Genomic DNA, 22713 nt, shown 5'->3' with positions numbered 1-22713 from the left:
CTCAGTCAGGACAAATGCCTGGGTCCGCAGGTGGGGCTGTGCGACAGGCAACTGATCCATGTGTCTCTCGCACATTGACGTTTCTCTCCTTCTCTTTCTCCATCCCTTCCGCTCTGAAAGGAAATAGAATCTTAAAAAAAAATTAAAAAGTATAAATTAACATCTCGGCCAGCTCCGAACTTGCAGCTACCAGCGTCGTTAGCGTCAGGCATTCCAAGGAACTTTGTGGTTTCCCGCCTGCCTGTTTGGGACTTTTTTTTTTTGTTTGGTTGGTTGGTTGGTTTGATTGGATTCTTCCCCCGCCCCGCCCCTTCCTCTGGATCCCGTCTCCACCTCTTCCTTTTCCTCCGCGCGGGCGCCGCCGGCCGGGAATTCGCGGACTCCCGCCCCAGCGCGAGGCTCGGAGCGTGCGGCGGGCATGCGCACCGCGGACGGCGCGCTGGAGGCGGCGCACTGCGCATGCGGGAAGATGGCGGTCGCGGCTCCCTGAGAGTGCCCAGCTACCCAGTTCTCCTGCCGTCCGCGTGATAACTCCCGCGGCCGTGGGCAGTGGCGCGTTCGTCCGCAGCCGGGCCCAGCCGGGGGCACCTCCTAACAGGCCGCGAGCTCTGTTCGCGCTTGGCTTCGGGAACGGCGTGTTGGGGGCGGTGTCCGACGCGACCCGGAGAAGGCGGGGCAACTCGCGGGGGGCGAGGGGCGGCCGGCCGGGCAGCATGAGTCAGCAGCGGCCCGCGCGGAAACTGCCCAGCCTGCTCGTGGACCCAGCGGAGGAGACCGTGCGCCGCCGGTGCCGAGACCCCATCAACGTGGACGGCCTGCTGGTAAGTCCCGGGGACGTCCTGGGTCCTGGGCGCCCGCAACCCTGGCGCGGCTCGGGATAGGGTAGGGTCTCAGGCTCATCCGTTCCTTCCCCTCCGCAAGGAAGCTGGGCAGAATGTCACTGGGTCGTGAGCTCCCCCAGCGCGGGCCGATGGCGGCTCCTCGGTCTCCTCTGCTCGGATTTCGCTCAAACTCTTGCATTCTTTCCGCACGTAGTCTCAAATGTGTTGTCGTCCTTGGCATTTACCTTGGGACTACACAGCAGTTATGGAGACGGTTGCACAACTTTGCGTCAGAAATCTCGTTTTTCTACTTCCAGTCGCCCTCAGTGCATCTCTGCAAGCTGTTTCTCTTTGGCGTCCCCTCACCTTCTCCCGCTTAACTGCAGCAATGTAAAAGCTCGTCCACACTTCGCATTTCCCACCCCACATTCAGCAAATTATCTTGCGTCCTGTTTGACCTAGAGAAATGGGAGTTTGGGCTCTCTTCCTGCAAAAAGTTAATTTCTGCTGCTGCTCTAGACTAGATACAGTATATTGTCCTTGGTTCTCAGGGCTGCTGGTGAATCTGTCATTTTCCATCTCCCCGTATTTTCAATTTCTGTATTGGTTTCTTCCTCTAACTAGTCAGTATGCCCAGTCCCCATGGGGACTCAGTGGTCAAAAATAGTTAGACATTATCTTATTTAATTTCTCAAGGCAGCCTAAGAGATTATAAGGACTTGTTTTACAGTTGCCAAAATAGATCTGGGATTATCAAGTGGTTTGCCCATGGTTAGACAGTATGTAGAAAAGCCTAAATTTGACCTCACAGTGTCTGATTCCATACCATAAATTCACGACTACTTAAACTGCATCCTGAATTCACCCCATCTTAAAAAAACTCCTCGCATAATTCTGTATGTCCTTCCACCTGCTGCATGTGTTCCTCTGCACAGCCCAACTGTTTGAAAAAATCTGTTTGCATTCCCTGTCTACTCCCTCATCTGTCATTACCACCCTAACCTACCGCGGGGGTGGGGACCTCTGCCCAAAGCACAGCCCTAAGGCTGTTCTCACCAAGGTCGCCAGCAACATTGTCAGTTCCAGCTGACCTTTGCTTAGCTCCTTATCTCCAAAGCTTTGATAAGTATGACCACTTACTTTTGTTGGAGACTCTCACCACTGAATGGCTTCTTCACACACCTACTCTTGGTGCTCCGCCTGCTCCTCTGATCTCTCCTCGCGCTCCCGGCAGACTCCTCCCCTTCCCATCCCTCACCTGTTGATGTCCACCTTCCACACTCAGTCTTCACCCAGGATGTCATTTGCCACCACCCTCATGACTTCTGTTACCACCCATGTTGGTGGTCTTAATCTTTGAGAATATGGTGAAAGCTCTGAGCTCTAGCTATGGAAAAACCACTTAATTAATATCAGAATTTGCACACATCCCTTGAAGCCTTAGATATTCTTTTTTATTATTATTTTTTTTGGTCTTAGACATTCTTATCCACTATTAGTTTTAGTTACCATGTCATAATAACTCCCAAATCTGTGCACCCAGCGCAGAGTTCTTCAGCTATCCACTAGACATCTCTCCTTAGATTTGAAACGCATGTGTCCAAAACTGAATTCATTCGCTTCTCGCTAGCAAGCAAGGACTTTGCTGTCTCCTCGCTTGCTAAATGCTGACGCCCCCGCCTCATTGCCCGAGCTCCCGGGCCGAGCGTGCCTTTCCCTTTTCCCTTTCCCAGGCTGACCCCGCCGTCTTCCCAAACTGATTAAAACTCAATCACCAGCACCTGCCACTTCTAACCATTGTTGATTTTTTCAGATTGTTGCAGTGTTTTCCAAACCAGTATTCTTGCTTCTAGTTTTGCCCCAATTTTTCTATGTATTTTCATAATTTGGGGGGCCCTTACATATCCACATTTCCCTTTCCAAGAAAGCTTTTTTTTTTTTAAAGACACACTTTTCTTTGTCGTGTCAGGTCACTTTTTTTTTTTTAAATAGGGCACAGGGTACTGGACATTAAGTTCCTAATTTCTTTTTTTTTTTTTTTTTTTAAGATTTATTTGTTTATTTTTAGAGAGGGGAGAGAGAGAGAAACATCCATGTGCGGTTGCTGGGGGTCATGGCCTACAACCCAGGCATGTGCCCTGACTGGGAATCGAACCTGCGATGCTTTGGTTCGCAGCCCATGCTCAATCCACTGAGCTACGCCAGCCAGGCCCCTGTCAGGTCACATTTGCAGGTCACTTGTCTGAGCCTTCCCTGACCTCCAAACACGGGGTTCGCACAACACCCGCTGCGCTCCCAAAGCCCCCGCTGCCCCCTTCCCCCTTTTCGAAGTGTGTGGCTCTCGAATCCCTCAGTGTAGTGACTGTCCATTTCATTGTCCTATGTCCAGCATAGTTGGTGCCTTCCACAGAAAGATTTGGTAAGTAGTCACTGAGTAAATGAAGTAGGTACTCTGTGAATGGGAAACGTTTGAACGTATGACCATTTACTCTCCTGCCTGTGAAATGGCAATTTGAACACATATCTCAGGGTTTTTTAACGGGCCGGTGGTTGGAGGTATTTTATAATTAAATGCAAAGAAGTGCGTTGCTATGCAAAGATTAGTTATGTATCTGGCTGAGTGTTGGATGTTCTCTGGGTAAATGGCTTGAAAGCTGGATTTTGAGAAGGGAGGAAATAATGTCCTTGGTGGTGGAACTTAGTCTACACGTTGAAAAACAAGGAAAATTTAAATGAGTGAGAATAGAGTCACCTTGGAGAAATACCTATTTTCAAAGGGTTCTTAAAGGGATATTATCCCCCAAAACCAGCAATCAGTACAAAGTAAAATCTGTACAGAGGAAATTTTAATTAATTTAGAAGCAGTGCTTAAGGCTTTAGCCCCTAGAACTCTTTTTTGTTTGTTTTTTGTTTGAGAGCTCAGATTTAGAACGCTGGGTCTTCCAATGGGGGCGTGGAGCGGCCCGCACAGTGGCTGGGGAGGCACCGACTCGCCCAGCAGGAGAGCCGGTCCCCAAGCAGGTCCCCAGAGCTGCGCACTGCGGTGGCCATCAGCGGCCCTCCTCTCATTTGTTTCTTTGTCCCCTCGTCTGGGTGCCTCCCTGTGTTTCTGTGCATTAGGTGGAGCTGCTTTGACTCCGTCTTAGCGCTCCTGCTAGGTTGTGTGGGGTGGAGCCTTAGGTGATTGCCAGGGTGGGCAGCCCGGGTCACTGCTCTGTGGCTCTGTGTGGGGGAGGCTGGGAGAGGGGACAGGGCCGCTGCCTGGCCTCTGGAGTTTTGTCCGGGAGGAGGCTGTCTTCCCCACTCACGCTTCACTTTCTCCCCATTTGCCACTGGTGCCCCTTCCGCTGTTGCCCTGGTGCTGGATCCCAGAGGGGGTGGGTCTGTGTGAGTCCTAAGTCCATCGCAGGCCCTTTAAGAGGACGCAGTTTCTTCCACTGCCCCCTCCCCCACTGGTGGTTACCAGAAGTTAGGGGGACTTACCTTCCTGGTGCTGGGCCCCTGGGTCGGGCGGTCTGGACTGGGGCTGACCCCTCGCTCCCGAGGTGTCCCTCCCGTGTTTTATCCACCACACGCGGTTGTGGGACTGCCCGTCCCCGTCTCCACCCCTCCTACCTGTCTGGATGAAGGTGGTTTCTCTACACCCTTGTTTGTCAGACTTCCACAGAGCTCAGTTTTATGACAGTGCTGGGTGAAGTTTGTTTTGTTGTTGTTGTTGGTTTTTTTTTAAGATACATTATTGTGACTTTTTTTTAAGATTTTATTTATTTATTTTTAGAGAGGGGAAGGGGGAGAGAGAGAGAGAAGAATATGAGAACATCAGTGTGTGGTTGCCTCTCACGTGGCCCCCACTGGGGACCTGGCCTGCAACCCAGGCATGTGCCCTGACTGGGAATCGAACCTGCAATGCTTTGGTTCGCAGCCCGTGCTCAATCCACTGAGCTACGCCAGCCAGGCTGAAGTTTGTTTTGTATCTAGTCATGTTTTTGCTGTACAGGCAGTTACCTGCGCCTCCATCTTGACCCAGGAGTCCTGACGGGCTCTTTTAAGATAAACCGCTTCATCTTGAGCAGACTCGGTGGTGGCTGTGCCGCGGTTGTGAGGGGGAGTGTCCCAGAGCCCCACACTGAGCTAGCCAGCAGTCTGCAGTTCACCCTCCAGTGGTTGGGGGAGGAGTGTGTGTGTGCAGAGACCAGCAGGACAGAGCCGGTGCTGTAACAAATGAGCCTTGGGCGGGGCGGGTGAAGGGGGCATGGCAGTTCTTGGTGCTCTTTCTGCGCGTTTTCTGAAGGCTGAGCGTGTTTCAAAACCAACGGGAAGTGGGCATCCCTGAGGGGCCCTCTCCGTCCCTCAGCTCGAGTGGGTGCCCCTCCGCACTCCACCCCCTGTCCCGTTTCCTGGTCCACGTGTCCCGTTTCCTGGTCCACGTGAGGGTGCAGAGGCCTGTCGCTCTCTCCGGGGGTGGGGGGCACTGCCGATCCCAGGGGTCTTGGTGATGTGGGGCCAAGCGCAGGGTGGCCGTGCATTTACTTTTCTCTAACAGCTCCCTGACTTTTGTGTGGGGAAACGTTTGTTCTGAGGCCACAGTCACTTCGGAAGGAGAGGTCCTGTCTCGTCCCGTCTGCTCCCAGAAGGGCTCCTTCTCCTTGCCTGCGTGTCCAGGGCAGGTCACCCAAGTCCAGTAGCTGGAAAGGCTCGCCAGGAGTGTTGGGGCGTCTCTCAGACTCGGAGTGTTGCACTGGGACAGTGGAAGGGGCTTCGTGTTCTCTGGGCGACCCTCAGAGAGGGGACCCACGAGGGCGGCGTCACCCGGGGTCTGTCCGGGCTCACCGATTCGCAGTGCTGACTTGTTTATCCGGCAGAGCCCCGCTGACACGGTGCTGTCTCCGTCTCCATTCCCGAGTGTGTGACGGGCACTCACCAAGTGCCCGACTGCGCCAGGCACTACTCTGGTTCAGATAGGAAAACAATAATGTGTGGTTGCGTAAGATTTCATCATTCACAAAATTTCCCATTTAATCTTCACGTTACCTTGGAAAGTGGGCAATAAAGTTATATCGCTGCACGGCGTCATAGGTAAAGGTCAGGGCCCGCCGCATCTAGGAAGCCAGTAGTTGGTAGTCCCAAACCGGGTCTTGGGCCAAGAGCTGTTCTGAATGTGAAGGAGATGAATGCGTCGTTACTGGGGGCACTTGGAATCTCCAGGGTTGCAGACCAGTGGGGTTTAGACGCAAGGGGTGTCTGCCCCTGGCAGGCCATGATGCTGTTGTAATTCCTTCGAGATGAGGAGATGTTTTCACATTCAGAGACAGAAAATGAGTGGATGCTGTTGCAGCCTTTTCCTGCAGACCCCAGTACCGCCAACATGTACTGCACCTGCCTTTGTAGCAGAGAATAGAGGGGAGAGAGAGCCACCCTGCCCGTGTGACCAGGCCTGATTGCAGGAGCGGTGCAGAGCAGAAGAGGTGCCCTTCGAGGAGGCGTGCAGAGCAGGTAGTGCTGCGTGTGTAGGACCTGACCTGCTCCTGTAAGTCCGGGACTGAAGCCTCTTTGCAGCCAGGCAGGGCAGGCTCTGCTCTGTCTACCCTCCTGCAGCGCAGTCTCGGGACTGCACGAACAGTGTGGCAAGTTTACTCTAGCCTTACAGTCGTTTCAGTAACACACTGCAGATGTGTAACGGGTCGTGGACCAAATAGAAAACCCATAAACAGGCCTTAAGGTGTGTAACAACTCGGGATATGTGTTTGTGTGTGCTTCTCATCGCCGTGACGAGGATGCATTGTTTTTCAGGAATCTGCTGGGATAGTCAGACTCTGTCTCATACTGCCTTACCTTAGCAGAGGGGTTCAGTGTAAAACTAGCAGTGACGCTTGGTCACACCCGGCCGGCCGACGTTTGGCTTTACGAGAACTGTGTCCAGGACTGCGTCCATTGCAGTCCTGTGATCCTTAGGGCACCTGGTGGGGTTACAGCCAGTCCGGGGCCAGTGCTTCCCCTCGGGCGGGAGCTAAACCTGCCTGATGGAGGCACAGCAGCCTTGTACTTCGTTCTGAGCGTGCGGCTAGTACGGGTTTCTGCTTACATGGCTTTATCCAAAGGTTTGGTTTATTTTTCATTTGTTTTTATTCTCACCCAAGGACATGCTTTGTGATTTCAGAAAGGGGAGGGGAGGGAGAAAGAGGGAGAGAAACATCGATGTGAGAGAGAAGCAATGATTGGTTTTGTTTTGTACACACCCCAGCTGGGGACCGAACCCACACCCCAGGCCTGTGCCTGACCAGGAATCGAACCAGTGATCTTCTGGTTTACAGGACAGCACTCAGCCACACCGCCAGGGCTAAAGGTTTTATTTTTACAAAAACAGTTTCTAAATGTATTGTAAATGTTACTGCCAGATTATGTAAATTCTCACTCCCTCTAAATAGCTGATAAAATGGTGAGGCATTGATAGTGGAGCTACCACTAATTTCCTGGTTGTTTCGGGTATGTAAAAGAAAGCATTTATTAAATTTGAGTTTCTAGTTGTGTAGCATGCATTATTTTCCATCCTGCAAAGTGCTACTCTTTTTGCTTTAATTACCGTGGGAATGCGTGGCTGCCTATGAAAGGTTGTGAGCCAGTTTTGGGGAGCCACTCACACTTAAATAGCAAGAGGTGAGCGTTTTTCAGTTCAGACGTATCCGATGTCTCCCGAGTCTTCCGGAGTCAGGGCCAGTGGCCTGTGTTTCTTTCCAGCCTTGGGGTCTGATGCAGTCAGCAGGCTACTGTTCACTCAGCGATGCGTTCTCATGTTTGTGTTTTCTCGCCACTCCTCCCCCACCCCTTTCTCAAATCATAACCTGCGACACTGTCAGATGTGATCACAGTCAGAGTAGATATAATCTGGAAGGGGGACTGATCTTCTCACACCCAGATTGTTACCCCAGAGTGTGGGGGGCGGGGAGAGGAACAACTATATGTCACCTGCTAAAGTGCTGTTTGTGGGCATTGCTGTTTTTAAATTACTAAGTTAAATTTCTGGTGTTTTTTCTGTTTTCCAGCCATCAAAAATAAGGATTAATTTAGAAGATAATGTGCAATATGTGTCCATGAGAAGTAAGTTGATTCCCGAATAGGTTTTAGGATTGTATTGGGTTGGCCAAAAAGTCCGTTACATTTTTTTCCATAAAATAAAGGACACATTTTTTTTTTTCATTTTCACAATTAACTTTACTGATTTGGATATTCTGAGTGTGTCGGCTCTCTCCCGCTATTGGCTTCTAGTGGGTGGGGGCCAGGGCCGCTGCTAACCATCTTCCAGTGCATGAGACAGCCCCGAGGCAGGGAATTGTTTGGCCACGTGTCAGTAGCACCGAGAAACTTGGCAAACCACTTCTGACACGTTCGATCAGTCGCAGCATCTTCCCCACACACTGCATAAAGATATTTTTGCATTTCAGCTGTGTTTTTTTACCTTTCCTGACATAATAAAGCATAATATGCCAAAAATGTTTATTTCCTTTCATCTTCACTATTAAAATGACTACACTAAAATTTACCAATTTTGATAAGTGTTTTTAAAATGCACACCAATATGACAGCTGTCACAAGACAGTCTCACAGAATCGTTTGGAATGAAGTTGGAGACCACTGGGCACTACCAGAGCCATCATACGGAAAAAACTAAACTAACTCTTTGGCCAACCTAATAGTTTGAACTTCTTGTGATTGAAATGATTTATTTTAAATGTGCGTCAGTTGATGAGTGACTTAAGTAATATTTATTATTTGTATACCAAACTGTAAAGCTTGGAGTTTCCGGGGGCTGGGGGCTGGCAGCTCCCCAGAGGCTGTGAGAGCAGGGTCGTGCTGCCCGTGGTGCAGGAGCACCTCCCAGCCTCCTCCGAGCTCCTGTGCTCGGGAGCCAGTCGTGGGCCAGGGCTCGAGTCAGCTAAAGGGGACAGGAGCCAGTCGCTGCAGTTCCCTGTCCTTCTGGAAATTGCGATGGAGGCCTCACCCTCCTTCCCCCTTAATCTGGTCCTGTCCTCAGTGGACACACAGTGCAGCCGTGCCCACATAGAACGTGTTAATGCCAGACCTGAATTTTTCCCCCGCCCTTGTCACAGTCCACCCACAGTCGGTGTCCGGGTTTGGCCTTGGAAGGGCCCTGTCTGTCCCATACCACCGACGGGGTGTAATGTCGAACCGTTATTGCGTCTTCCATGCCTGGCCCTGTTTTATTTAAGCTCTTTGCATGGCCTCTCACAACAGCCCTTCGTAGTGGAGGTGTGAACTGTCCCTATTTCACAGATGTGCAAACCGAGGCCCAGAGAGCTTAAGTCACGCGCTCAGTCGGGGCTCAGCCCCACGCCTGTCTGGCAGAGAGACGGCTGCGGCTCAGGTTCTCCCACTCCCGGGCAGGAACGGGGACCTCTGTCCCCAGGCCCTTCCTGCTGCTGACTTCCAGCGGGGAGCCTCCCTGCGGCCGGGTGGCTTTTCTGACACGGAAACGGAACTGTGGGGTCACTCACCGGGAAGCTTCTTGGGGATGCCCTGTCACCCCCCGGAGAAGGCCCTGCCTCCTCGTTTACGTGTGAAACTGATAAGCCACCTCACCCCCTTAAAAGAACCAGGTGGCAGGGAATGGACGGACAGACAGACAGGGCCCTGGGAGGCCGGTGCTGCCCACTCTGGGAGTGGTGCCGACTGGGGGCCCCCCAGACTTGCCCTGCCCTCCTGCCGTGCGCTCCTTTCGCACGTGTGTCCTTGGCCGTCCTCAGCGGGCATCACCCCCATCAGAGAGGGGAACGCCCTCACATCCACCTTCCCCTTCTCTGTCCCAAGTTCTCTCCAGCCCCTGTTCACTCTCCCTCACGCGGCTCCGAGCGCCTCTCCGAGCACTCACCTCGGGGTGCTGGGCCGAGTGCCTCACTCCCCTGCTGGGGGCCTTGAGCCCGAGGGCCTGCTCAGTCCTTCTGTCCCTGCCCTGCGATGACCCTGGTGCTCCAGGGGTGTGCCCCGTGCCTGTCGTCTGTGGTGGGACTAGACGGGAAACGACTTCTGAGCTCAAGACGCCGTGGCCCTGTCGGTGACCTAGTGTGAGTGACTGTGTGCTGCCTAAAGGTGGGCTCACCAGTTTGCAGTCTCCCGGGGTTTATTGTAGAATTGGGACTTACCCGTAAGTCATTTAAAGTTAATTTTTTTTAACCCTGGTCAATCTCAGGTATGGGGTGATCTGCACGCAGCGGACATTCACACTGTAGAATGTGTGCTTCCGTTCTGGGAGTCACCGCCGGCGACCTCTCAGCTGCCCGAGGGGGGCGGAGGTCCGGGCGGCCGTCCCGAGTGCAGACGGCGGGAGTTCCGCTCACGTGCCCCGTGCTGCTGCGGGAGCAGAGAGAAGGGACACCCCGTGCCCCCCGCTAGAGGGACGACTGGGCTATTTGTGAACTTATTTCCTCTGCACATCGAACCAAACTTTTCTAGTGTCAAGTTGGGTGGGGTGGAAAGAGTGCCAATATTTAGTTCTAGCAGGGCCTCCGACACAGCCCCCAGCTGAGGGGCGCACGGCCCGGAGGGCGGGGTTCGAGGCACAGGTCACAGCTCCTGTGCGGCGCCCTTTGGCTTAGCGACCCACGGGTTGGGGCGTCTCCGAAGGAAGGACTCGCAGGAGCTCGTGGAAATGCGGCTCCGAAGAGACGGTGCTGTGCAGGGTCACGCAGTTGTCGGCAGTCTGAACTTCCAGCGTCGGGTGAGGCAGCACACATTCCGTGCAGGTGGTAGACGTTACGCAGCTGTTGAGAACAATGTTAAATAGTGTGCAGCCGTTAACAGAAAATACCTTTTTCCAGTTTTGTTGGGACATAACCGACCTCTGTCACGGTGTACGTGTAAGGTGTGTAGGGTTTGATTTACCTGGACTGTGCAGCAATTGCCGCGGCAGGCGTGGCTAACACCCATGGCTGCCTGTGGACCGCGTTAAAGGAGAAAGCCTCCCCGTGTGGTCTCCTGAGGAGCCACCCTCGCGGCAGCTCCCCTCCGTGTCCGGCGCAGCGGTGGCGGCCGTCGTCGGCTTGCTGTGCGTCACCGTCCGGCGAGAGGGTGTTTGTCGGCAGCCGGGGTGTTCCCAGTGCTGAGTTAGAAGCGGCGTGTTAAAGAACAGTTGTATTCCTGTGTTCTTGGGAACTACATGTATAGACACACGTGTATGTGTGTGTGTGGAGAGGCAGAGTACATATAAAAAACCAGAAGCATTAGGTGGGCGAGCGAGGGGACTGGAGAGATTTCTTCCCTTTGTTTGCTTATCTGTTAGAATAAGGAAGTGAATGTTGTAAAAATCAGGTATGCCACTTCCCCTTGAGGTCTCTCCTAATTGTCCTAATAGAATTCTGACCTGAGCTCTCTAAAAACCTGGCCAGACAGGGTCACACTCTGACACATGTAGAAACATTTGAAACAGACAAAGCCAGGTCTCTGCCTTTGCTTCATAAGGAATTCCTCACCTTGAAGACCAAATGAGAAAATTAATTTAAAAAATCACCTCTAATTTCATTCCTTAAGTTTTGTAGCTACAAATGCAAATTCACCACTTTGTCCGATAAGGTGCAGTAGGCCTCTAAAATTCACATGGCCTGCACCCTGGCTGGTGTGGCTCAGTGGACAGGGCGGCGTCCTACAAGCTGAAAGGTTGCTGGTTCAGTTCCCAGTGAGGGCACGTGCTTGGGGGCTGCAAGAGGCAAGCGATCGATGTTTCTCTCTCTCTTTCTCCCTCCCTCCCTTCCCCTCTCTAAAAATAAATGACATCTTTAAAAAAATTCACGTGGGTTGCATGTTCTGAATGTTCCTTTAAGTCTAACACTTTTGTTTACCTAGGACAGGTTAATTTTTATCAAGTTTGAAAAACCTGTTTTGTAAAAATTAGCAATGACACTTGGTCAGTGTGTGGATTTTCTATAGGTGTCTGTGTCGACTGATAAAGAGGAAATAAATGATTTTTTAAAGAGTTGAGAAAGAAATCCTATTTAAAATTTTACAAGTGGGTTTGTTTTGTTTCCCAGAAACTCTAAAAGTGAAGAGACCTCGTTTTGACGTGTCCCTGGTCTACTTAACTCGGAAGTTCATGGATCTCGTCAGAAACGCGCCGGGGGGCATCCTGGACTTGAACAAGGTGGCGACCAAGCTGGGGGTGCGGAAGCGAAGAGTGTACGACATCACCAACGTCCTGGACGGGATCGACCTGGTGGAGAAGAAGTCCAAGAACCACATTCGGTGGATGTAAGTCGGCCTCGGGCCTCGGGCCCGCGTCCCCCGCTCGGGGTGGCGGAGCCGCGCCGGCTGAAGTGCCGCGTGCTGGCGTCCACCGCGTCTGACTGCGGGGGGGCACGGTCAGTGCGGCTTCCTTCAGAGAGGGCTGGCTCTGGAAGCTGTCTTCGCCTTGTCTCCGCAGCCCGTAACATTTTCCTATTTAACAGTCGTACAGTAGGGTGTTGTGGGTGAGCTAAGTGCAATATGACTGATTTTAAGGTGCTCGCTTCTCAGAACACCCCCTCAGTTCCGGTTGATGTTGGTAACGGGGACGCCAGCGAAGGCGGTCGAACGGGGGTCTCCTGTGCTAGTGGGGCACACACACCGACCCCCGCCCCTCGGGCCAGCTTCCCCCTGCTCCGCCGGAAAGCGGGTGCCCCTCTGCTTCCCCACGCGAGCACGGCGCAGCTAGGCCGTCCACCGCACTCAGAGACTCGTGGCCCCACAGGGAAAAATCACAGACCTAAGATCTGAAAGGCAGCTGGTACAGGCTTAACCCGTGTTAGGAAGGAGCACCTTACGAAACAGATAAGTGTATGTGTGTGTGTATGCATGTAAGAAGAAAGCCGTTACACTCACAACAGGTGAGTAATCTTGGAACAGTTCCAAACATACGGTGAGAGACAGTGTCAGCACATAAGTACATAGAGACCTTTCAGGCAAGTGAAGAAGCTGCCAACAAAGATCGTAAAATGATTCTAAGTAATTAACTTAGTTACTAGGAAAAAGGGGCTTATAAAGGAGGCAGTTTTTCCAGCGGTGCAGAAAAGCAGATGGAATTCTCACTTGAATGCGTTTACTAAATCACATTAAATGGCACTTAAAGGGCCAGTATCCGATTGTATTCTGAATCACTAAAGGGGGTTAGATTTGAAAACTAGCAAGCTAAAGACATTGGTAACAGCCCATAAAGACCAAAGAAAACATGAATACCAGTTGTTACTCAGGTCCTACCATATTGGGCTAAACAGTAGTAACTAAAGAAAATGAATCGTTCTATTCATATTCAGGGAATATAGTCGTTACGTCCGGGTGGACCCAGATGGAATGTGCACAGTTAGGAAGACCAAGGACTCAGAGTTGTAGCAGCAGAAGAGCTGTCCCTTAGCCAGGGCTCCTCGTTTTCCGTGGGTAGAAATGAAAGGGATGACAGGTTATACACAGCTTGTCGAAGCCGTTCCGTGTGTAGCAGAGCTGGAGCTGAAACTGGGAGCTAATGACGCTTTAATCCGGCTGTCATTTAATTAGGCTTTCCCTGCTACTTCATTAAGTTTTCCCTACTTAATTAAGCTTCGTTAAGCTGTCGCTGCTATTCATTTCCGTAGGGTTATGATGTGTTTGGTTTTCCAAGTCCCTGTGTACGGGCCCAGAGGTGGGGACAAAAAGCAGTTTGTGCGCCGGAAGCTTGTGCGGCGGCTACGACGGTGGAGAGCAGGGGTCCAGTGGCCTCTGGTCTGCGTCCTGTCACTGCGCCAACCTGGGTGTCGCTGATGGGGGCCTTTCCCTCTCGTGCTTCCGCAGAGGGTCCGACCTCAACAGCCTCGGGGCCGCGCCCCAGCAGAAGCAGCTGCAGGATGAGCTGTCCGACCTGGCCGCCATGGAGGACGCGCTGGACGAGCTGATCAAGGACTGCGCACAGCAGCTGTTCGAGCTGACGGACAACAAGGAAAACGAGAGATATCCTTTAACCGCGCGCGCCCCTTTAAGACTCTCCTCCTTCCAGAGCAGGCGACTACTTTAAGTAGTAGAGTTAGCTTGGGGGGGTTAGCTAATGCGTGTGTGCAGAACAGAATCAGACCTTTAGGAGTGAGAGTAAGTAAAGGTTTAGTGAGACAGCCTCACACCGGCCCAACAACACAGCGCAGGGATACGGCGTAGCCTCTGGCTCTCGGGGCGGCGACCCACCCTTGGGTCAGCGGCTGCGCCGAGCACTCGGGGTCTCGGCAGCTGCCAGGGCTGGCGCTCGTGTCTCCAGGCAGACAAGTGGGGCGCTCTTGCTCGTGTCCATAATCCGGCTGCTGTGATAAAGGCGGTGAGATAGTTGTTGGCTTCTGTGAAATGCGCATCTTCCCACGTTTGTGGATTGAATTTTATTCCTGGAACCGGGTGAGTGGGCACTGAAACGGCCTTTGCGCTGCAGCTCAAGACCACGGAGCCCGGGGCAGTGCGAGGTGGTGCCACCCGAGCCCGGGAGCTCTGGGGTCAGAGCAGGGGCCTGTCGCTGCGGCTGACCCTCGGGCTCCCCTGGGCCAGGGCTCACCAGTTCCGAGCTGTCCCAGGCTTCCAGTTCATATAAACTCCACACCAGCCTGAACTCTGGTTCCAGTAGCTCTTGAACGGGAAACAAGTGCTACCGTATGACAATCAGAATGGGATGGTTATGGTTACAGTCACGTATTTTATTGAGGGAGTTAAGTTACTTGAATGTTAACGGGCTGTAGGCAGAGGAACGAAACACGTTAAAAGCCAGGTGTGATGATGGTAAAGGAATCAGAGAACCGAAGCCCAGCAGGTGCTCTGAACCCAGCGTTTCTGAGCAGCCCAGTGAAGCACTTCCCTGGGGCAGTTCCCGGCGAGATGACGGACAGGTGCAAAGATTCAGGTGGGGAGTGGGACAGGAGTTCGGATGAGAGAAACCTCATGAGTTGGCGCTGATCCTGAAAACTTACTCGGTGTCGTTTATACTCTTTACAGGTGTTTTTCCACCTTGCATTTTAGGGGGTTCTCACCAAAATAGTATTTTTCCGCAGAGGTTCTCATAGTGAGGCTTAGAAGTCCACAGGAGTGGGATGGGGTGGGTGGATTTGATGCCTTACGAGGGTGTTTCTCTTAGGAATTCAGTTTATTAGTATTTTTCTTTAGAAACTCATTAGAATCACAGTAGTACAGTTTAAAGGAACTCTTTTTTTTTTTTTAAGATTTTACTTTATTTAGAGAGAGGGGAAGGGAAGGAGCAAGAGGAGGCAGACATTGATGTGCGGTTGCCTCTCACGCACGCCACCTACTGGGGACCTGGCCCACAACCCAGGCATGTGCCCTGATTAGGAATCAAACCCGTGACCCTTTGGTTCGCAGCCCGACACAATCCACGGAGCCACACCACCCAGGGCAGAACTCTTTAAATTGAGTTACAAATATTGTAAAACACTAAAATCTTAAGAATCGTTCCTAAAGTAGTAAGAATTATGAATGAAAATGTTTTAATCAGCTGTCCTCCCTATTTGTGTCCCATAAAAACTTAAGATATTCTGACGTTACCCTTGCATCCCCCTACGACGAGAGCTAAGGCGTCTCCCCCAAAAGCAGGCCCTGCGTACAGATCCTTGACTGGGGGCTACGCTGGCGTACGTGACGTACCAGGACATCCACAGCATCCGCGCCTTCCACGAGCAGATCGTCATTGCGGTCAAAGCCCCGGCAGAAACCAGGCTGGACGTCCCAGCGCCCAGGGAGGTAGGTGGTCCTGGAGTTAGAGAAGGGTTAAAGGGGGCGGGGCCCCTGCGGAGGCTGTGTGTTGTCGTGGCTGCCGCTTGAGGCGCTGGGCACACTGCCCCCTGCTGTCAGTGACAGCGAGTGGCGTGGTCGTGCGCCACCCTGTTAATAAAGGGGGAGGGCCTGGGGCTCAGAAAGACGGACCCGCCCCCTCGCCGTCACACAGAAGAGGCAGGACCAGAATTCAGCCCCAGACAGCGTGGCCTCAGAGTTGGTCCTGGACCCAGGAGCGACGCCTCCCAGGGGACCCCCGGGGTGGGCCTCAGTCTCCGGGTTCCCGAAGCACGGCCGCCGTCAGCCAGGGCTCTGGGGAGTGGACTCGCGGGCCCGACTCGGCACAGACGGGTGGAGACGCTGGGACATACGTTCTGTGTTAAAAATGAAAAGTACTTGCCCTGGGAATGAAAACACTATCAAGCTGTCAGCTTCTTAACACGCTCCTTCCCTTGAAGGAGTGCTTGTGTTAAAGGATAACTGTCACCAGAGGATTGCTTGGGGAGGGAGAGTCGGGGGATGCGGCCGTTCTGGTGATAGGGCAGCAGTTCTGCCAGCCCACGGCGCTCGTGGTGATGTCGGCGTTGCCGTAGGGGTTCTCCTCCGCATGGGGAGTTCCTTGCCTGTGTCCCCGGCAGACCACTGTCCAGGGGACAGCCCCTGTCCTGCTGGGCGGTGTCTCGTAAGCTGACGAAGGAGCAGCCTGCTTTCACTCCGTCGTACACCCAGGTCTCGACTTCCTGGGCGTGTTTCCCAGTTGGTTTGGATTTAGAGACATCCCAAGCATCCTAAGTAACATTTATGTTTGAGTCATTTCACGGGTACTTAACCGACCTCTCCCCCACCCCCCCTTTAATTAACTGCCAGTGTTTTAATACTTTCTTCGGGGCCTGAGAGCCCCTTCTGTGGTGACTGGCAGGCTTGGGTCTTTCCCTGTGGCTGAGATCGCCAAACCTTGCTGAGCCTTTTGGTGGCGCCTGACCTTGCAGAGTCCCGTTTAAAAGCCAGTGCACCTGGGCCCCTCGGGCAGCCCTGCTCGGCGAGGCGGAAAGTGCGTGGGTGGTAGACAGGGGGCATGGGCGTGCGGTGGCGCCGCTCTGCCCAGGTGAGATGCGGTGCCTCGTGCGGGGGTGGCCCCGGCCCTCGGGTCCGGCGCAGCCTGCCGGTTTCCCGCAGACAGTTCTGTTGGGACGTGCTCTGGGCCCGCGTGTGCGGCTCTGGGCTCTGGCTCCTTCACTCTGCGGGCAGAGTTGTGTGGCTGTGACGGGTGGGACAGCCCCCGAAGCCAGAAGCCTTTCCCGTCCCCCTCTTGCAGACGGAAGGTGTCTGCTGGCCCCGATTGTGTTGCGTGTGACACCCTCAGCTGGCTGCCGTCTGAGCAGCGTGTCGGTTTCCTCCGCTGCTGACGAGTACCTGTCAGGTCGCACAATGCACCCGGCCTGGCGCCTGGTGGCTGGGTGCACGTGCTCTCCAGCCCACCGTCTGGTGTGGGGGGCTGTGGAGAGGTGCCCACGAGGCTTTGTGGCTGAAGGCCTGCGTCTCCCTAGGGTGTCCGGGCTCACGGTGAGGTGTGCGGCCCAGGCCCACCCGCACCAAAGGGGGGATGGGCCTTCAGTGGGGCCGCTGCAGGCAGAACTTCTAGCGAAGGGATCGCTTGCAGCTGGAACCGTTTCTTAAGAAGTTAGCGTAACTCTCGGTAGAAGTTCCCAGTTTCCTGTTACCTCGTGGATCTTAGTGTTTTAACTTACACGAGGTGTTAATCTTGTCTTGACGTCATCATCCCTCCCAAGTGGACTGAGAGTGCCCCTTCCTGTTAGCGCCCCGGTGGTCTGGAGAGCCGAACACAGCCTTGCCCTTTGAGACCGCAGGGGATCCTCGCTGCTCTGGTGCTGACGCTCCCGTGCAGGCGCCTCCCCGGGGCCAGTCGGCTGCTGGCGACGGCTCTGGAGCGCTCGGGCGCTTACGCCGTGGCTCTGCGGCCGTGCGCAGTGGGCACGCAGCTGGTGCTAGCAGCGAGGATTGGCCGGTGGGTTTAACGTGACTAAAGTTTAGTACGTGATTTTCTCAAATACACCACAGAAAGGAAACCGCCCGAACTTAAATGTTCAGCAGTTCCCCTGGAAACGGTCGCCGTTCTCATACGCGAACACTGCGCGCACTCACTCAGTGCTTTCTCTCTCACGCTGCTGCCGGGTGTCCCCCACCAGGACTCCATCACGGTGCACATACGCAGCACCAAGGGGCCCATCGACGTCTACCTGTGCGAGGTGGAGCAGCGGCGCCCCCGCGGCCGGGCGCCTGAAGGTGCGGGGGGCGCGTCGTCGCAGGGCAAGCGCCCGGAAAACCCTGCTGAAGGTGAGCACGCCGATTCTGTGGTCTGGGGAAGTTCAAGGTCCTAGTGGTTTTTAGTTATATAGTGGTTTTTAAAAAAAGTATTGGGTGACATTCGTTAATAAAATTGTGTAGGTTTCTGAGGAAAGAAATTAAGATACGAGTAAGGGGAAGCATATACCCTATTTTATGGATAGGAAGACTTAACATCATTAAGATGTCCAAACTACCCAAAGAAATCTGTAGATTCAACACAATTCCTACCAAGATAGCAATGGCATATTTCACAGAAAACAGATATTCCAAAAACGTGTGGGGAACGACGACAGGCCCCGGGCAGCCACGGCAGCCTGGAGAAAGAACAGCAGAGCTGGAGGGGTCACGCTGCCTGGCACCCGACCCCATGGCAAGGCCCCTGTGAGGGAGAGAGCCCAGCGCAGGCGTGAACACAGACACGCGGGTCAGCGGGGCAGGGCGGAGGGCCCGGTGGGACCCACGTCTGCGCGGGCAGTCGGCGTCTGACAGAGAAGGCAGGCGCGCACAGTGGGGTGAGAACAACCCGTCCGGGAAACGGTGTAGGGGAAACCGGACAGGTGATGCGCAAAAACAGGACTGAGACAAGACTGCCTTCTCACACCACACCCGAGAATAAACTCAGAGTGGATTAGAGACTTGAATGTCAGACTCGAAACCACAAAAATCCTAGAAGAAGATGTGGGCATAAAGTCTAGGACATTTCTGGTAGCAGTATTTTTTCTGATACATCTTCTCAGACAAGGGAAACAAGAAAAACTGAACAAATGGACCACATCAAACTAAAAGGTTTTTTAATTATTTTTTAAAAGATTTTATTTTATTTTTTAGAGAGGGAAGGGAGGGAGAGAGAGAGAGAAAGAAACATCAATGTGCGGTTGCTGGGGGTCATGGCCTGCGACCCAGGCATGTGCCCTGACTGGGAATCAAACCTGCAATGCTTTGGTTTGCAGCCTGCGCTCAATGCACTGAGCTACGCCAGCCAGGGCAAACTAAAAGTTTTTGCAAAGCAAAATAAATCAGCAACAAAACAAAAAGAAAACCCACCGAAGGAAACAACATACATGTCGATGATGATAGTTATAAAAATTGCACGTTGTGGTCTTGAGATAGCTTTGCTCTCCCTAGCTACAGAAACACAACTCTAAAAATCACCAGGTAATTCCTAACGTAGTTTGGAATGTTTCTAACACCCTCACAGTGGAACTCCGCCTGTTCTGGTAAGAGTGAGAACTGGGGGTTGCGGGGAGGCCCCTGCTGGTGCTGGGGGGACGCTGGAGAGCAGGCCGTCGGCTGCCTTGACGGGCGCGCCCTCGGGCGCGCGTTGGCGTCCGGTCTGCTCTGGTGACTTGAAACGCTAGCCTTACGCCACTGACACGAGGATACGCAGGGTTCTTCCATTTTTTAAAGCGGTTGAAGTGTATGTGCTGTTACCTGATTGCCGTTTAAAGCCTCGCTTACAAGACATTTCCTTTTTGTTACTTTCCAGAAGAAACTCCTCCACAGCCGAGTGAAGAACTGCTTGAGGTGAGCAACTGATGGGAGGACCCGAGGAGGCGTGCGCCGCGCTCTGGGGCGTCCCGTGGGCGGCCAGGCGTCCGGCGTGGTCCTCGGAGCAGTGCGCCCGCCCGCCCACGAGAGGTCCGCTCCCTCTCCGCCAGCAGCAGCAGCAGCGAGGCCAGTAGCTCCTTGGCGTAGTTCTCTACTCAGACTTCTGCGGGTGACTACGGTTTCTGCATTCGAAAAAAACTTTTTATAATTCACTGCTGTCTGTCAGTGAGACGGACACCCCGCCTGCCGAAGGAGCTTCCTCCGACAGACCCCGCGCAGACGGCCAGGCCCGAGAGGGACAGCCCTCTGCGGGCCCCGCCCCTCCTCCAGGGACCACGCGTCGTCCCCACAGAAGCGCTGTCTTACACGAGGTCAGGTCTGCGGCCAGCTGCTGGCCGCCGGGTGGGTGTGCGCACGCATCTAGCTGTGACGTCTCTGTATGTAGCTGTACAGTGTTTGGGCGAGCTGTGCGCGTCTGAGTGACCGCCTCGCCCTTGTGTAGCCAAAGCAATGTGTATATGGAAGCTCGTGGGCAAATGCTCTGACTCCTGTGGCACCTGTAATTTATTAGAACCCTCCGAGTGAGGGTTAGGGAAGAGTTGTTTTCAGACTTCTCCATGTAGGAGCGCCGTAGACATGCTGTACACTTCAAGTTCACGCGTTTAGTTACAGAGTTTCGGCCAGGTCCCCAGTGCTGGAATTGGACTTCGGGCTGCCTGCCTGCAGTCTGCGCAGACCGGCGGCACGGCCCGCGCCCTCAGGGACCCGCGGAGGAGTGCCGTGCCGTCCGGGAGCGGAGCGGCGGCTCAGCCGAGGGTGGGACGCGGACTCAGTTACGGCGGCGACCGCCGGAAACCACCCGGACCTTCTCGCCCGCGCGCGGGCTCTGTGATGCGTCTCGGCGCGCCGCAGCCCGCTCCTCAGTCGGAGGGGCTTGCCGAGGAGCCGGCTGTTCCCCGTCCTCTCTCCAGCCCTGGTCCCCTTGCCGAGGGCCTGGCTGTTCTACCTCACCGGGAAGCCCCTCACCGCCCTGTGCCTCCGCCCGCCCCGTCCTGTGCCGTTAGACTGTGAGCTCCTTGAGGGCCTGGGTCTTAATCGTCGCCGTGCCCAGAGCCGTGCGCCGCGCCGGGCACGTACACAGTGCTCAATAAACGTTTGGACACCAGTGAGTGAGCGAGTGAGTGAGTGAGTTGCACCAACAGTGCTTGGCCCGTCTGCCACACGGGATTCTCGTGAGCATCGTCCAGATTCATGTGTTCAACGTCTCGCTTCACAGAGAAATCTGAAGCAACTTGAAATTACAACCATGGATAAAAAATTTAAAATAGGAATCAAAAATTAAAATGTTGAAAAATAAGGCTGAGTGTTTAGGACTCACGTACCTCTGTGCCCCAGTGGCCCTGGCCAGTCCCGTCCCTGTGCAGCTCTCGCCCTCCTCCCCGAGCAGTGCTTGCCAGGTCTGGAGCCCGGGCCGTGGGCAGGAGTGTGTGTGTGTGTGTGTGTGTGTGTGTGTGAGTGAGAGAGAGAGACCCGGGCTCTGTGAAGCGGGGCGAGCAGGTGTCAGTGTGCGTGTGAGAGTGTGTGTGTGTGTGAGAGAGAGAGAGACCCGGGGTCTGTGAAGCGGGGTGAGCAGGTGTCAGTGTGCGTGTGAGAGTGTGTGTGTGTGTGAGTGAGAGAGAGAGACCCGGGGTCTGTGAAGCGGGGTGAGCAGGTGTCAGTGTGCATGTGAGAGTGTGTGTGTGTGAGAGAGAGAGAGACCCGGGGTCTGTGAAGCAGGGTGAGCAGGTGTCAGTGTGTGTGTGTGTGTGTGAGAGAGAGAGAGACCCGGGGTCTGTGAAGCAGGGTGAGCAGGTGTCAGTGTGCGTGTGAGAGTGTGTGTGTGTGTGTGTGAGAGAGAGAGAGACCCGGGGTCTGTGAAGCAGGGCAAGCAGGTGTCCGTGTGCGTGTGGCTGGCCAGAGCCTGCGTGGGGGAGGGAGGCTCCTGAAGGCACAGCAGGAGGGCAGGAAAGGTCCTGGGGCATCCGCATTAAAGGGGGGAAAGGAGGAAGCAAAAGCCCCTCCTGAGAAGGAGTAATGGGGGAGGGGGTAAGGAAGGCAGTCCCCCCAAAACCAGCACAGGAAACATGGCCCGAGGTGGCAGCGTTGCTTCTGAGCAGCGGCTCCCTCCTTGTGAGACGTGACAAGTGTCCTGCATGACAGGCGAGTCCGAGGTAAAGTGAGAGGATGTAAACAAAGAGCTTTTGTAACCGAAGATGTGTTACATAAAGGGGTGTTTCCCGTCACTCTGTCTGCTTGGTGCAGCTGCTCGGCAGCCCAGAACCGGCTCCCGGCCCTCCCTCCCTCTCCGTCCTGACGTCTGTCGTCCTGACGTCTGCCGTCTCTGCCTGTGATCAGCCTCGAGTGCCCCTTAACCCCGTTCCCAAACCCGGGCTGTTCCCGTGGTTCCTTCAGGTGGGCAGGCGCCCACACTCCCGACCCAGGAGGCCTCCGGCCCGCCCCGGGCCAGCCTCCCATCTTGTCACCCGCCACACCGGCCCTGAACCCAGACCACGCGGGGCCGGTCGCTGGGCCTGCAACCCATCACAGTTTCCCACCCGCTGCCTCTGCCCTGACGCTGCCTGGAACTGTCTTCCTCTGCTCTGCCGCTACAGCTCCAGCCCCGCCTCCCGCCGCTCCACCAGCACAGCCCACACCGGGCACCTGGCAGCCTTGGCTTGCGGGAGCGGGGTTGGTCCCCACTGGCGTCTGTGCCTTCAGAGTGTTCGGTATGCGTCTGCTCAGTAAGGAAAGTGACCTGACCCTGTTCAGCCCAGTTCCCAAGAATTTAAAAACAAAGCTTGACTTTTCAAAACTACACACCAACCAACACGCTGAACTTCACACTAAAAGAAAAAAATTACCCCGTCTCACTTCCACGTTGTGTGAGAAGTTCCAGCACGCATGCCTGATTGTCCCTCCCCCCGGCAGAAGAGGGGCACCTCTGTGCTGTGAGCACACTTGTCAGGGGGGAGGCTGCCACCTCCAGAGTCCTGTCCCCCCCCGCCGCTTGTCCCTCCCGACTCCATTCGTGGACGGTGGATGTGAGGGGAGGCTAAGGGATTTGTGTAGTGATTGCCATCTAGTGGAGAATTAACGGTTACTGAGCCCTGACCGGTGGCTCAGTCCATTAGAGAAAGTACCCCAAGGTCGTGGGTTCGATCCCCTGTTC

General features: G+C 54.3%; 1 protein-coding gene across 1 annotated transcript; it reads left to right on the top strand.

Moving 5' to 3' along the window:
• Nucleotides 1-440: 440 nt before the first annotated feature.
• Nucleotides 441-19626, top strand: E2F6 (E2F transcription factor 6). Its single transcript, XM_028516615.2, has 7 exons — nucleotides 441-821; nucleotides 7862-7916; nucleotides 11858-12074; nucleotides 13626-13781; nucleotides 15443-15557; nucleotides 17798-17945; nucleotides 19444-19626. The coding sequence occupies exons 1-7, from the start codon at nucleotides 714-716 to the stop codon at nucleotides 19491-19493; spliced, it is 849 nt and encodes a 282-aa protein (XP_028372416.1). The 5' UTR covers nucleotides 441-713; the 3' UTR covers nucleotides 19494-19626.
• The last annotated feature ends 3087 nt before the right edge of the window (nucleotides 19627-22713 follow it).

This window comes from Phyllostomus discolor, chromosome 6 (assembly GCF_004126475.2).
Source record: "Phyllostomus discolor isolate MPI-MPIP mPhyDis1 chromosome 6, mPhyDis1.pri.v3, whole genome shotgun sequence".
Classification (NCBI taxonomy): Eukaryota; Metazoa; Chordata; class Mammalia; order Chiroptera; family Phyllostomidae; genus Phyllostomus; species Phyllostomus discolor.
The sequence above is the reverse complement of the archived record's forward strand: the minus strand, read 5'-3'. Positions and strand labels throughout refer to the sequence as shown.